The 15,895-nt window shown below is 41.2% G+C and overlaps 1 protein-coding gene across 2 annotated transcripts in view; it reads left to right on the forward strand.

Moving 5' to 3' along the window:
• The window catches only part of PLCXD3 (phosphatidylinositol specific phospholipase C X domain containing 3), a 101,445-nt gene that overhangs the window by 52,286 nt on the left and 33,264 nt on the right, over nt 1–15,895 (forward strand). For both annotated transcript variants that reach the window (XM_074856409.1, XM_074856410.1), the window contains exon 2: nt 4,485–5,193. In XM_074856409.1, coding sequence (XP_074712510.1) covers nt 4,485–5,193 — 709 coding nt within the window. The remainder of the gene's footprint in view (nt 1–4,484; nt 5,194–15,895) is intronic.

Genomic DNA, 15,895 nt, shown 5'->3' on the forward strand with positions numbered 1-15,895 from the left:
TTTTGAAGATGAATGTAACTTTTGCCTCCTCCAGTCAACTTGACCTGTCAAAGGTGAGAGAGGGCAGTCTACAGTGATCTTGGCCTGCGCCTTCTGCATGTTCAGATGAATCCTGTCTTGTCCCATCTACTTATACATGTTTCTCTGTATAAGTAGTCCTTAATTCACTCACCTGTTACTAATGAGAAGCAGTCTGAAAAAGAAAGTACTAGGCAGAGAGGGATGGGATGCTTGAGAGCAGACCTTGCCAGTGAAGACTAAGGCAAGGAAGATAACCAGGTACTTCAGTAGTTTCCTTGTCCTGTATTATGAGGTCTCCTGCCCTGTCAAGTAGTGGGCCAGCATTCTCCTTGTTCCCTTTTGCTGCTGACCTATCTGCAGGAGCTCCCTGTTGCCTTTCCCGTCCCTTGCAGGTTTCCCATCCCTTGCAGGAACTCCAGCCAAACTGTGCCCTTCCTAACTCCTCCCTGCATGCCTCCTCTGTTGCTCCCAGGCAGTCTATCCCTGCTTACACCTTCTGTACACGGTGCTTTAAGTTTGAGCTCACTCAGAAGTTATCCATTCAGCCAAGCTTGCTTCCTGCCTTACCTCCTTGTTTTCTTGCACACTGATCGTATGCTTTAGAGAGGTTGTCTTTTAAGTTAAAGCATTTTTCCTGAGTCCTTTGGCATTTAAGGTAATTCTCCCACAGGCTACCACTTACCAATTTCCTGGACAAGCTAAGACTGCTGCTCTGAAATCCAGGATCTATAGTCTGCTATTTGCCTTTCTCACTGTCCTCAGTATTTTAAATTCTTATATCACCTCATAGTCACTCTGGCTAAGGCTGCCATCAGCCTTCATGCTCCTAGCCATTTCTTCCTTAATTCGTACCATGTCCAGCAGTGCGCCTTGTCTATGTAAAGGAGTGCCTGTGGAAAAAAAGTCTTTGATGCTCTCCAGATTGCTTGTGCCCTACTGTTCTGCTCTTCCAGCAAATGTCTTAAAGTTCCCCATGAAAACAAGCATTGTAATTATGAGGCTTCTTCCAGTTGTTTAAAGAAATCTTTGTCTACTTTCTCCTTCTTGACTGGGCAGTGAGTAGCATATGCATATCATGTTTACCCCTTCTTTGCCACACCCCTGATCGTGATCCACGAGCCTTCATCCTTGATTCCTTGGATCAACAAAATGGTGTGTTGTTGAAATAGTGGGAAAACTGTGCAATATTTTTAAAAAGTGCTAGACACTTAGTAAACTGTTCAGAAAACATGTTTGCACACAAAAGGAGTGTCAGCTTAGTCCTCCTCCCTGTGTGACTTGGGATGAGTATTTCCCCTCTTTTTGCTACCTTGTGTCTCAGACTGTGAAGTCTCTGTGGGTAGAGATTGTCCCATCCATCAGGTCAGTGTGTCCCCTCCCCTACTATAATAAAGGTAGCTGATGTGCAGGCATCGCTACCTTCCAAAGATTGAAGGCATCACTGCATTAGTATTTCTGAATGTACCCTGTGTCCTGTCTTCATATGGGAGCTGATACTTGGTGATACAGAGCATATGCAAGCCAACTTCCTAATGGCAAAGTAATATGGGAATGTCCCCATGCACCAAAGCAAGGTTGGAAGGAAACCTGGTTGCTAAAAACAAGTGTATGTTTATACAGGATTCTCTCATTACCAGGAACATAGTGATTTTCCATGACAGTGGAAAAGATCATACTCTAATTTGCTCTGCCAAGTGCAAGGATTTTGAATTTCTACAAGTTACATAAGTAAGCTGGTTAGCAGAATGAAGGCAAAAGGAAATGTAGATGAGAGAACAGGGCAGAATGAAGGCAAAAGGAAATGTAGATGAGTGCATGATGAAAATAAATATTTAAACGACCTATTCAAATTACTTATACATGTGGAAAGACAAAACATTTGCTTAATTTTTTCAAGAGCAATCTTTACATACTCTTGAATAGCTGACATATTCTTCGTTCAGTGTCAATCAAGTTAAGTCAAGCCTTATTTTCTTTTTGTAGTATTTAATAGGGCTCCCTTGTTTGGGTTAGAAAACATGAAGGTTCTCAGTGCACTGTCCACTTTTCTCTGTACCTTCCACATTAGAATCCCCATTTTTAGGCTCAAAATGTGCATGAAGACCTTAATTAAGAAAAAATATTTTTCTAAACTATCCTGCTTCTAACGTTCAGTTGTTTCTAACTGTTGTGTTCTCACCACCACCAGTCTCTTTTCTGTGTTTTGCATTACCAGTAGCTAAAAGCTACCTGCTGACAAGTTGTTCACCTTGGTGTTCTGTTCTGAGAATAGAACACTGTTCTGTGCTTCCCCTCTCAAGTATTTTTAAGTAGTGTTTGGCACTATGTTTCATATTGGCCATGGTGGTCAAGTTTAGCTACCTCTTCTGCAACTTCAGGGTGCCAGTGGCTGTAGAGCAGACAATAAAGGACAAATGGTTTAATTAATCTTAATACCATTTTGAGCCTACTGCTGCAATCAGTTGATCATGTTTATACATGTACTTACTCTGACATAAAATCCTGATGAAATATAAGGGACTTCAGTGGACAAAGTGAGGGTTTGCTAAGATCAGTAGCAATGCCTTGTTTTAAACAAGACTGGATTTACTTTGATTTCTAGATTAGTGCAGGTTACAATGAGCAGAACATTTAATATATCTCATTGATTTTCCCTGTAATACTGTTGAAACACAAATCACTGCTCTAATAATTTGTTTTACCATTAAAATTCTGTATGCAGATCTGGTCCCCTGGGATATCAGTGTGTAACCAGATACTCTATGATCTAATCAGGTTCTGCAAGGAATATGCTATTGCTTCAGCACTTAGCAGTCGAAAGCTTCATCAAAATGGAAAATTTATCTACTACTTAAAGTAAAATGCAGTTCAAAGAGACAACCATGAAAAGCAGGGGTGTACAAAATTTTAAGACATTTTTCAGATTAAACAAAGCCAAATCCAAGCCAGAGTCTACGATGATTTGTCGTGACTCCATTTATTGTTAAAGAAGAGAATATTATAGCTGTCACTTCAGTTTATAGGGTTTGTTCCAGTTCACTTAAAATAGCATCACCATCAGAAATGACTGACTAGCAGGATTTCATTAATGTGATATTTACTTGCCACAGTATGCGTGCTTTGGAAAGTAATTTTGAAGAGCACCTACAAAAATGTCAGTAGCAGGCAAGACTTGTGCTCTGAATGCATTTTGATGCTAGGATTTAGATCTCTGAGGAATCCAGTCCCTCAGAGTAGATCCCTCAGAGTGCTACAGTCCATTGCAGAAATACAATGCCTGCTGACCTTGAAGGAGTTTTGCAAGCAGTGTGACATAGGTTGAGAAGCAGACCCACTTGCCACAGTGAGTCTGACCAGAAGCATCCCCTCCGGCTGGGACAGCAGGAGTGCAGCTCTGCCTGGAGTCAGACAGCATTTCTCTATAAACTGCCAGATTTCACCACCAGGTATTCAGAAGGCTAGTGGTTGACAAGGGTGATGAGCATCTCCTAGGGCCAGCTCATCTCACCATAAAGCAAGACAAAGTCCCTTACAGAGGAATGATCTGTTTGCAGATGTCCTTAGCTTTATCAGCTAATTTCATGTAAATGTCTAAATACTGAGCAAAATAAGTTGTGGCTTTTTTTTGTTTTTGTTTTTGTTGGTTTTTTTAGTGAATGTACCTTGAGACAGAGAATTTTGCATAGCTCGTGTCTTACATATTTGTATTCAACTTTGTTATGTTGTGGAAAATGGTAACTTCTGTATATAAGCATGTTAAGTAATACATCTCATTCTTGTCAAGAGCATGCAGTGGAGTTTCTGTATTTTATCAGTAGAATGCAATGTTATCCTTGGCTCTATCTGTTGTACTTATGTAGCAAAGGAAAGCAAAGAATTTTAGAGGTAAATTTAAGAAAGAAAACAGCATTCAGTAACCTTGTTGGTGACCAGATGAGACTTGAAATAAGGAAAAGTTCAGAAAGATTATATGTCATTGGCATTTTTCAACTCGTATTTTAGTTGGCTATAAAAGTGTGCATGGGATGCTGTTGGTTTGGTTTGGTTTTTTCTTTGGTACTGCAAGCTAGGCAGTGTACCATTCAGTGTGCAGGGTCAGACTGTCCTTGTTGGCTCTAGGGATTTATTTTGTGACTGGCTTTGCTGGAGTTACACCAGGATCGCTTTGACGTTCAGAGCCCACTGACTTCAGTGAGCTTAAAGGCATAAGTAAGATCTAGAAGAGAGTGAGGGAGTGTCCAGACAAACAGTGAAACAGGCACTACATTTCCTTCAACTTCTTGCAAGCTGCCGGTGGGGTAAATGCTGCCAGACAAATGTAATTTATTGAGAAAAAGGACAAGGGAGGAGTCCATTGGTGAGAGTTGGTACAGGTCAGAAGATTACGTTTATTAATAAAGAATCACTAATGACTTTTAATAAATAAATACAATATTGATCATTTTCCTCTGTTGTGTTTTTAGGCTCTCATGACTCATTTAGTTTCTACATCGATGAAGCCTCTCCAGTTGGGCCTGAACAGCCAGAGACGGTCCAGAATTTTGTGTCTGTTTTTGGGACTGTGGCTAAAAAGCTGATGAGGAAGTGGTTGGCTACACAAACCATGAACTTCTCCAGCCAGCTGGGAGCAGGTATACGGTATTTTGATCTGAGAATTTCCACCAAGCCTAGAGACCCAGACAATGAACTCTACTTTGCTCATGGTTTATTCAGTGCCAAAGTCAAGGAGGGTCTGGAAGAGATCAATGCGTTTCTCACTGACCACCCAAAAGAAGTGGTCTTCTTGGACTTCAATCACTTCTACGGGATGCAGAAATATCATCATGAAAAGCTTGTCCAAATGCTCAAAGATACGTATGGAAACAAAATGTGTCCTGCTATATTCGCCCATGAAGTCAGCCTCCAGTACCTGTGGGAAAAGGAACACCAAGTGCTGGTTTTCTACCACAGTCCAGTGGCTCTCGAGGTACCATTTCTTTGGCCAGGCCAGATGATGCCAGCTCCCTGGGCAAACACCACAGATCCGGAAAAACTGATTCAATTCCTCCAGGCATCAATCACCGAAAGAAGAAAGAAGGGCTCGTTTTTTATATCTCAAGTAGTGCTGACGCCAAAGGCTAGTACAGTGGTGAAAGGGGTTGCTAGTGGTCTCAGAGAAACGATCACAGAAAGGTAAGTTTCTGGCAGGTAATGTGCTGACTGTGCTGAATGTGTGTATTGGTAATGATGCTTTTCTAATTCCTTTTAAAGAAACTCCAGCAGATGTCTTTCTTGCATGCTACTGTGGGTTAGTCAGAACTTGGGCATCATCCCAAAATATTTAAAGATAAGAACACATTGAAGGAGAAGCTTTCATATCTTGAAAGATAATCTGGCACCGAAGCCTAGTGGGATCTTATGGGATTGGCTTGGCCTTTTTTTTTTCTGAACGCAGGTTTTTCCATTTGTCTTATTTTACAGATGTGGTTTCTTACCACATACACTGAACATCTTGCCTTGGATTTCCTTAATGGATGTGGACAAATCTATCTGAATGATCTAGATCATTTAAGTTTTTATTTATGTATCAGGCTTCATGTATTGTGTAAATAATTTTTTCATTTTGGCTCATCAGCAAAGCCTGACACTGCAGAATTTGCATCCTTAACTACCTTTACACACCTTAAAGAGGAGTGTTTTTTCTTTCTGCATACCATTACACATTCTATCAAAGATATCAGGAGACCATTAGAGAGAATTTGCCTCCTAACAGGCCTTCATTTATCATACAGGAAAGAGACTGCAGACCATTGTAGAGGTTCTGTATATGGAATCCTGTGTTGACAGGCCATTAGTTGCTACATTACGAAAAAAGCCATCTGTGCAATACATGCATTATTTATACCATTCTGACTTTGATAAATCACAGCCAGTTCTCAGCTTAAAGGCATGTATGTATGACTGTGTTCTTGACAACTTGATAGGAAACCTAAAATTTAATGCCAAGACAAAAGAGCTATTTATTTTTTCCCTTAAAAAATGGAAGGGTTGCAGAGTGTAAAGAGTTTATAATGGGGGTCAGTGGCCTGCTACTATTCTGCTCTCTGCATGGATGTGCCTGTGCCAGGAAGGTCTACTGGGAACGCTGTCCCCTTCTATGAGATGAATGATGCAGTGCCTGTGACACTACATCCTGCAAGTAAAACACGCCTCATTTTTGGGAAAGGTTGAGCCGTTTTTATGGCAGCTTTCCCAAGTGACTGTTAAATTGAAAAAAACAGGGAAAAACTTTACCTGAAATGGTAAAATACTGACACAGAAGGTTTTATAAACAGTGGAATATGATTCAGAAGTGCTTGTACAACTGCACTTGCAGCTGTTTGTATATCCTCCACATATGTTTTTATAGGCTCCATTGGACTAGGGATTTCCCTTTCTGCTGAGTCTGAAGGGCACTGCTCTGTACTGAAATCCTACTTTGTTGATGGATTTTACTGCTAAACACTCACCTTGGTGTTCAGGGATTTTTTTTCCTGGTAAACATCCTTCTGAGTGTTCTTTAGAACATTAAATAACACAATCAAGAAACTACCAGGTTCTTCTTAAAACCTGCTGCATCAAAAAAATATCCATTAAAAAACCTTTTCTTCTTCTCTGGCTCAAAATGTGCTTCCTTGAAGCTGTTTGGAAAAATAAAAACTTCAAATGGATCCTGGATATGTTTGACTGAGCTCTGAAAGACTTGAGCCTTTGAACTCTTAGTATGCCTTTCTCTACAGCAAATTTTGAGACAATAACTAACTTGAAATGTCAGTAAATAATTGGGCAGGAATACCTGGAAATGTTGTTTCTTTAAATTGCAGCTGAGATTTTTCACGAGTCACAAGTGTGTAATCACAGCTGCTGCATGAATACTTTTTTTCTCCTTTGCGTAACTCTTTTAACCACTTGAAAAGAGATGGACCTTTAAAATTATCTCCAAAGCTAGTATTTAGTCTTCCAAGTGTGACATCTCATTTTGAATTTTTATTTGTACTTTTATTACAAAAATACACTGCAGGAAGACACAGGCTTGGAATATGTGTTAATCTACATAGAAAATAACTTGTATATTGAGTTAACTGCTCTAAAAGTAAACTAACTCAGAACGCTCACCATTTGATGATGATCCTGTTAAAAAATAAATAGATTAACAATTAAAGGATGAAGAACAATTAGTAGAATTTATAGAATTATCTTCAATCTTGCTGCACGAATATTTCAGTAACTTAAAAGTATGCAATTCATACTAAAGGAGCTGGGGCCTATGTTCCAGTTGGGCTGTGTTTGCTACTTTGAACCATCTCATAATTATTTGTAAAAAGAGTGCTTTTGTTGCTAGTTGCTGCATAGATTTATACACTTTATATTATTTTCTGCTTATTAATAAATGCTGGTGAAGAGCTTTGCATTAAGAATGTGGTATTTTGCCTTTGGCAGCAGTTTTGTAACCATACTTAGGTGGGGTTTTCCCCTCACATTGAACTTTGAAAGATCTGAATGCAAATGTGGACTAAGGTTGACTTTTTCAAATAATTCTGGTGTGGGTTTTTTTTCCCCTAAATTAAATGCTACTTTTAAGAAAGGTTCCTTTGGCATTTTCAAATAAAACTTGTAGATGTCTCTTTCTCCCCCCATCTGGACAGTGGCCATTTTCATTTACATATTGACTTAATTCTGAAAACAGAGCAAAGTTTAGATCCTTTCAGATCCAATAAAACATACCAGGTTTTGATCTCTGAAGTTGTTTGTTAGTCATGAGATTATTTACGATTTGAGGAGCAGTGTCCACCTTAGAGGGAGAACCTGGTTTCTCTCAGTTGCAGCATCCATCAGACCAGGAAAACGTCAGGGAGACACCATGCAGCAATCCATGCTCCTTTCTGATACTTTGTAGCTCATGTTGAGGCTCCTTAGCCAAGATGGTTGGTTTTCCCTCCTGGCTGCTTGTGGTGGTGGAGGTCCACATGTTCAAACCTCAGTAGAGCAGTCTCCTAAGGCAATACGTTTCAGAAGGAGAAGTGATGTTATTCCTCAGCCAGTTCCCCACAGCACAGATATGCAAGATGGGAGGCGATGGTAACCTTGAGTAAAAAAACCCAGTTTCATCCTCCTAACACTGAATTCAGTAGAAGATATACCAGGACTGGTTTTTACCGATAATGCTTGCTCACAGGCTTTGCTGTCATCACAGGTAATGCCCTGTGGGACAATAATTTGGAAGGAGAAATTATAAAGTCATCAAGCTTTCTATCCTGCACAAATGCAAGAGGGAAAAACCATTTCTCCCAAGCTCTTCCTAGGACCACAGCTCAGTGTTACACAACATTGTAACACAGCTTTCATCTTCATTACTTGAATGAGGAGAATCACTCGCATGCATGCACATTATGTTTCTCGGATTTGATGAAAAACTTTGAGGACTAACAATATGTTTTCAGGCTTAACATTCTGTCACGCACAGTTTAGATGCCAAGAAATACTCTTTGATTAGCAAACAGTACTTACCAAATAAATTATGTTCTCTGCTTATTGAATTAACTTCACAGTGAGGCAGCTGCCTTTAGTACATCTGAAAGACAGTTGTGAAACAACCTTTTGATGAGTGTAGAGCTGTTCTTCATAATAATCTAGTTTGTTTTCTGATTTGCAGTGAAATTACTAATTTTATGTCTGACACTGGAGATGAGCATGATACCTCTTTGTTGTCTTCGAGGCTGAATAATACAGAAGAAGAATAGATCTCCTTCAGAGGATGCAAAAATCCTGTGGTACTAATAAACACATACCCAGCCGATTCTCACTTGATTTCCAAATTAATCTCAAAGGATAATGTTCCCTGTAGCTCGTGTGTCACTAAATCCTTGCCTATCATGCTAAAGCTTCCCCCTTAGCAACCAAAGCAAATAAAAAAAAAAAATCCTGCACATGAGAATGAACCTTTGAAGTGGAGGCAAAGCAGCCATACTATTAACAAAAGGGGTGGTAAGTAGGCCACAGAAGCTGTCTGGAAAAAAGCCATCTCTGGGTTCAGTCATAAACTAAGCAGGGTCAGATTTAGCTAGCAAATAGGTGGATATTATATGAAAAATAATCCCTGGAGTTTCAAGAAGTGGGAATTTTGAGTCAGTTACTGAGGGTGCACTCCTCCAAACCATATCTCAGCCAGCTGAATTTTTTGAAAGTTTCTGTGTTGCTGGAGGAGTGGAATTTGATAATATTTTGATCCACACGTGGTACTGACGGATGCCACTCTTAAAATAGTTTATGTGAAAAAGAAAAACAACAACAGGAACAGCAACTGTGGCAACTGTATTTTGCTAATTGTCTGGACATCCCTCTTGCTTGTAACCTTGATGTCTGTCTCCATTGTGCACTGCAGGAAAGCAGCAGGCTCTGGCTGGCTGGTTTGCGTTTAGAACTCCGCAACCCCATAGCAGCACAGGTGGTGTGTGAGCTCTTGAAACGCCAAGAGGCAACTGTAGACTCGTTCCCTCACCAATGTGTATGGTACAAACAACGCTTGCCCTCCCTGCGTTTGACTTTGGAGGTGGATGTCTTTTTTTGTCTTTTTTTGTTTGTTTGTTTTTGACCCCAGAAGGCACAAACTATCATTCTGGTATATTAGTAGGGAATTCAAAAGTACTCTGGGGAATTCAGCCAAATCCTTAGTATTTCTATTCTTCCTCAAACGATCCATAATTACTTTTCTAGTCTTTCTACACCAGAGGCAATCTCCATGTTTGCACACAGAGCAGCATAGGGAGACCTTGGTTTCATTTGAAGCATCTAGCTGCCACGTCAGCAGGCCTGCACAGTAAAATCCTGAATGGGCTGTGTATGTTCAGGCTGATTTTGCTGGCAGGCATTTTAGTGGCATTTCATCATCCGAGCATCTGTCTGCACAAGGATTGCAGTATCGCGTTCCCTTGGGAAGTGCTGGGTGGTTGTGTCTGATGGCTTTGGTCATGAACCTGGAATAGTATTAAAATGCCACAAAATACAAGAGCACAGGATTTTTAAGAACTTTGTTAGGGGAAAGTATTTGTCTACATACCTACTAGTACTCTGTGGGATTTAGTCCAGAAAGGAAGTTGGCATGGTGATCACCAGCTCTGTGACCACCAGTGTTTTTGGAGGCGTAGCTTTGGGGTGTTCGTTTGGGGTAGTTGGTTTGGTGTTTTCTGGGGGTGTGTGAGGGTGTCTCACAGTCTTTTCATCTATTAGGCCTGCTTACAACTTTCATCATGTTATGCTCGAAAACACCTGCTTGCAGTTACATATGCTGTGTGACTACTTGTAAAGATACTTTATGTGATCCCATCATCGTGCTCTGAGCACAGTCTGACCCTGTGTATACAGAAAGTAGCAAGCGTTTTCATCATGAAAAGGAAATGTTCATTCCCCCAACTAGGCTGCTGTAAGCTGTCACTAATGTCTACTTGTCTCAGAGATTTCATGCTTCAGTCTGCAGGGCTGCTGTAGTGAAATTGCAAATGGCTCATTAAGTCAGTTGGGTTTTCTTTGATCTTTTTGACATTACTTAAATCACTAGGGAAACTCTACAGCTAATAGATGCTAACAAGTGCTGACCCCAGGGGAAATGCCTTTGTTGATGCTGGGCCTGGGTCTACTTGGGCTGCTTTTACCTCATTGTGAAGGGAACAGTTCCCTGATGGGTTGGTCCTTCTCTTCATTTATAAGGTACAAAATGAGCACAGAGATTTACTCAAACAAGCCATTGCAGATTTATTCACAAGGTGGCTTTCAAGCTGATGATGATTTTCTGTAATACAAAGACATTTAATACAGACTCAAGCAAATACAAACTCAGCAGGTATGACAACATGCATGTCTGTGTTGTATTAGCACTTGCATGCTGCAAACCATTGCTTTCAGGACTATATGAGTAGAGTAGATTTATAAGCACATCCTTGTCAGTTTTTAAGTAGAGAACTGGGCAGTCCTGGACTAACTAGCATGCAGTTATTATATGTTTGGAAGTTTGAATTTTTAATCTCCTGTAGCTGCTCGATGGTCTCAGAGTGGTAGGATGTGGATAGAAATTGTCAGAAAATTCCTGTCACCTCTTAAAACCCTGTTGCACATGCTGTAACATTCCTGATGGGTTTGGGCAGTTCTCAACATCGTCCAAAGCCTTAGAGGGCTTTCAGTTGTAATCTAGGGAGAATGCATCCACAGTTTCCCTAGAGAAGTCACCTGCATATCCTCAACTTCTGCAGTGGCTATCTCCACTTGGACGGTAGGCTAAGGAAGCCTTAGCTACAGAAAGCCAGTGGGATCCATTGTCGGAAGGTATACCAAGCTTGCAAGTAATTTTATTAAATGCTTCCCTGTGCTTACAAACAAGTAGTCTTTGTGGACTAAATGAGCAGTTAGGCATGTAGGCTATAGCCAGAGTTATGTTGGGGCAAAGCATATAGAGGAAACAGTAAAGGATCCTGGCACCCTGGTGCCACATTTGTACAAAAGAAACAGCTGGAAGAGGGGAAGTGGAAAAGGACTTGTAAATAGGGAAGGCAGCCAGGCCAAAGGTTCTGGTGATGTATGGCGCACCTTCCATATCATGCAGAACTTTTATAGGCTATAAAAATGCTGATGTTTTTCTTCTATTAAAACAGAGATGATGAAATTTTTTCCCTAGGAATGCAGTAATATCTGTGGGATGCAATGCAATTCTTTCTTAGGGAGCCACTGTCATTGTGAAAGATGCTGATTTGATACAATATAAAGCTTTTATTTCTTTTGTTCTTAAAGCCTGGAAATGTTTAACGTCATTGTATTGATCTTTTTTTTTACAACTTTACTTATAGACAAAAGTTTCATAATTCCATTTTCTTCCAGGATTGACTATTTTCAGGGGGAGGAGGGGGGCTAAGTATAAGTCACACGTTATAATAGACTTTGTCTATAATTATAACATTGCATGTATTGTCCCAGGATGTACAGTTGCTTCAACAAAGCACAGCCTATTATAGTAAAATGTCCTTCAGTATTTATCTCAGACACTAAGAAAAATAATAAAAGACACGTCTTTAAGACACTGAATGATCATACAGTGGGATTTGACCTTTGGCAAGATTTTAATACTGTAGCTGTTGATCTGAGAGTTTTTGTAACTAAGCAACTGTCATCCAGAATGTAGTATATCATAAAATAGTATTAAAATATGAAGGAGAATGAGTGGTTAGAGTGGAGTAGGAGTCATGGTGAGATGCAGGCACTTTCCCATTGAAATTTTTTTTTTGTTTTCTGAGCTATATCACAAAGGAGGAACCTTACCATCATTTGTTTCATGGTGTGGTACTGAAACCTGCTTAACTTTTCAGACAGCACCATGGTGCTCACAGTTGTGCCAGCAAGCACTGTTATGTAGTAAATCAGGAACGAAATCAGATGTTGGATGATGGGCCCCTTAATTTTGCTGCTGGACAGCGAAGGGGGACAGCCATAGACCTTTATTCCCTTCCTACTTGGATTTACATACTCTGAAGTTTGAAGCTGGGTTGTCTCCTTTTCCAGTTAGACCCATTCAAATTACAGCTCTGACACAATGCTGTAATCCAGAGAATTCCTACAGGTATGTGTGTGTTGCTTGAGTAACTCAGAAGGGATGATTTTAGCCAGCACATTTGTTGCCTTGTTTCCCAAAGTTTGAGTGGATATTGCAAAGAAACTTGCCTCCTTGTGAGCAGGCTTTTCCTCAGAGCTAAGTAAGTTCATTATGGCTTGCCTTGGTTTTGCTGCTTACCAGAGGAAAGTAACAACAGGGCCACCCCTCCATTCCCTGCTTTTGATTGAGGAAAAAGCTGAAGCAGTGAGCATTCAACTCCTATTACCCTTCCCTGCTGTCTCAACTGAGCCATTGGCTCTGCAGGGTTCGTGACCGCTGTCCCTGTGTCAGGTAGAGGATCTGCCTCTGCTCAGGAGCACTGTTACTCCATCCTTTCTTTAGCCACCTTTTGTCATCTCTGGCCTCCCATGTACACTCTTTTTACTTTGTTTTCATTTCTTCCTCTAGGCTGTTGCAAGCAGTCAGTCAGCAAGTTTCATTTCTACTTCAGCTGCATGCATGGTGATGGTCAGGATTTGAACAATTAAGATGAAATAATTAAATATGAAGCCATCAGTCTGTAAAGTTGCCACTGGGAGGAATTAGGAAAGGATGTTTTGTACCCAGAGATGCTGTTTCAGGCTGTCATCGGGTGCTAGGTGGGTGGTCCTGAAGCTCATTGCTGGAAGGTCATCAAGATACTTGTATGTTGTCTAAGACTGGTGCTGTTTCTCGGAAGAGTATAAGCATGTGGCATGGCACGTGACTGCGCCCGGTTTGGTCCATCTGTTAACCATCCTTCTGCAGAAGGTAAGGACAGGGCTCAGCCAAGAAGGTTGAGTAAGGTCACTGCTGCAGCACTGGAAATGAGAGCCATGCTCTTGCCCTGCTCTCACACCAGGCACAGTAAATTCTGAGCCCATTGCTAATCTCAGCTCAGAGAGCATTTGGCAGATAATGATCTGTCTCACCTAGTGGCGTTTGCTGCTGGCTCCCTCTCTCCATCAGACAGCGTTTCAGTGCTATTACTGTCTGGCTGCGCTAGAACAGAAGAGACATAAATCCAACTGAACAGTTTTCTCTTGGTGGAAAGCTCCTTCCTTTGAGCTCTGCAGTCTGAGGAACATTTGTGGAAGTAGTAATCAATATGATGAACATCTGGGTGTTTTTTCTTCTAAGGTATTTCTCATGAGAATTATAGGTGGGCTGTTGCTTGAAAAATATTTTCCAGCTCAGGCAAGACTTTTCTTTATTCTCTAGTAGCTGAAAATAATGCATTGGATGGACTGACCACAAGGCTCAGTTACTGTAATTCCCTTTCAGTAACCTTCTGGGCTTCTATTCTGCTTGCAGCCAGCATCAACCATACCGGCTGTGCAACTCTTCAGGGTACATCTCTTCTGAGATGCAGACTCAGATCTGCTTTTTTCTTTTTAAGTGGTGTGTATTTTTCTCCAGGCCCATGCTTCTGCACTCTTGTAATCTTTTATATAACATGTCCGCTGATGCACAATATACCAGCATGTTGGATCACACTTGCAGAGGCTGTTCTATCTAGCACATCTCCCTCCACGTCACTGCTGGGTGGAGGGGTGCAAGGTCTCTGTGGCTAGTCTTTGACGCTTGATATGAAGCAGATGCTCAGTTGAGGCTGACCACCATTAGCATGTGTTGTGAGAGCTTTTTAGGAAGAAGGAGACTGCAGCAGCTCTGTGGTGAATGTGCAGCTTGATCTGTATCCCACAAGAGGAGCATGAGCCACTGCAGGGACTCTCACGCTCAGTGCATGGCTGACACGACAGGTCTGCGTTGCCTGGTGCCAGTGAAGCAGAGTGGTCCAGCAAAACTCTTGTGTCGTGCTGAAGAAGGAGGGAATGACCTGTATTGGCAATCTCTCTTACTACACCTTTTGAGTGGATGGACCTCAAGTCAGGGACTAGAGGAGCAAAGTCTCTCCCACGGTAAGAGAAGATCAGGTCTGAGACTGCCTGAGGAACCTGAACGTACAGAAGTCTAGGGGACCTGACGAGATGCATCCCAGAATCCTGAGGGAATTAGTTGTTGTAGTTGCCAAGCCACTCTCCATCATATTTGAAAAGTCACGTCAGTCAGGTGAAGTCCCTGGTGACTGGAAAAAGGGAAACATTGCACCCATTTTTACAAAGGGTAGAAAGGAGGACCCTGGGAACTACTGACCTGTCAGCCTCCCCTCTGTGCCTGGGAAGATCGTGGAACTGATCCTCAGAGAAGCTATGCTAAGGCTCATGGAAGACTGGGAGGTGATCTGAGACAACCAGCAGAGCTTCACCAAGAGCAAGTCCTGTCTGACCAACTTTGTGGCCTTCTCTGATGCAGCAACTACATCTGCAGACCAGGGAAGACCTACAGATGTAGCATCTTACAGATGTTGTAAGGGGGCTTATAAGAAAGATGGGGACAGACTTTTTAGCAGGACCTGTTGTGATAGGACAAGGGGTAATGGTTTTAAACTAAAAGAGGGTAGATTCAGAATAGATATAAAAAGGAAATTTTTTACGATGAGGGTGGTGAAACACTGGAACAGGTTGCCCGGATAGTAGATGCCCCATCCCTGGAAACGTTTAAGGTCAGGTTGGATGGGGCTCTGAGCAACCTGATCTAATTGAAGATGCCCCTGCTTGTTGCAGGGGATTGGACTTGATGACCTTTACAGGTCCCTTCCAACCCAAACTATTCTGTGATTCTATGACCTCTTTGTTATGGCGTGTCTCAATCAAATATCTATCCTGGCTTCACTCCAGGAGGACTTGACTTTATTGTTGATGTGTCCTCTGCAATCCCTTGCTATATTTTTACAAGCTATATAATGTATTTTTTAGTCTACCTTTTCCCTGATGGTCTGTGATGTGGTTTGCTTCATCTGTGGTATAACAACCGTAGTTCATCAATGTGGAGTTCTCATTAAATAAAATATGAGATCAATTCAGAAGTTACCAGAATTACTGGAAGCATGAGACTTCTTACAATGTCTGCCTATTTTTAGTGCTGATCAGAACCAGTAAGAGCTCTCAAAATCATGAAAACATTTTTGTTTTTAAAGCTAATTTGAGTCCATATCAGTGGTATATTGGTTAATACTTTATTTCCTTTTTTAAGAGTTTGATCTACAGTTGTTAGTTTGTTAGATGTGGTAGTGAGTGCCTGTTTGTGTAAATTGTTTGAACCCAGTGATTACAAAACCATTTGTTCTTTTTCGCATTGGTGCAGCTTTTTATTGAAAACTGCAGGTATCTTAAAGTCTGC

This window comes from Strix uralensis, chromosome Z, assembly GCF_047716275.1.
Source record: "Strix uralensis isolate ZFMK-TIS-50842 chromosome Z, bStrUra1, whole genome shotgun sequence".
In the NCBI taxonomy this organism is placed as follows: Eukaryota; Metazoa; Chordata; class Aves; order Strigiformes; family Strigidae; genus Strix; species Strix uralensis.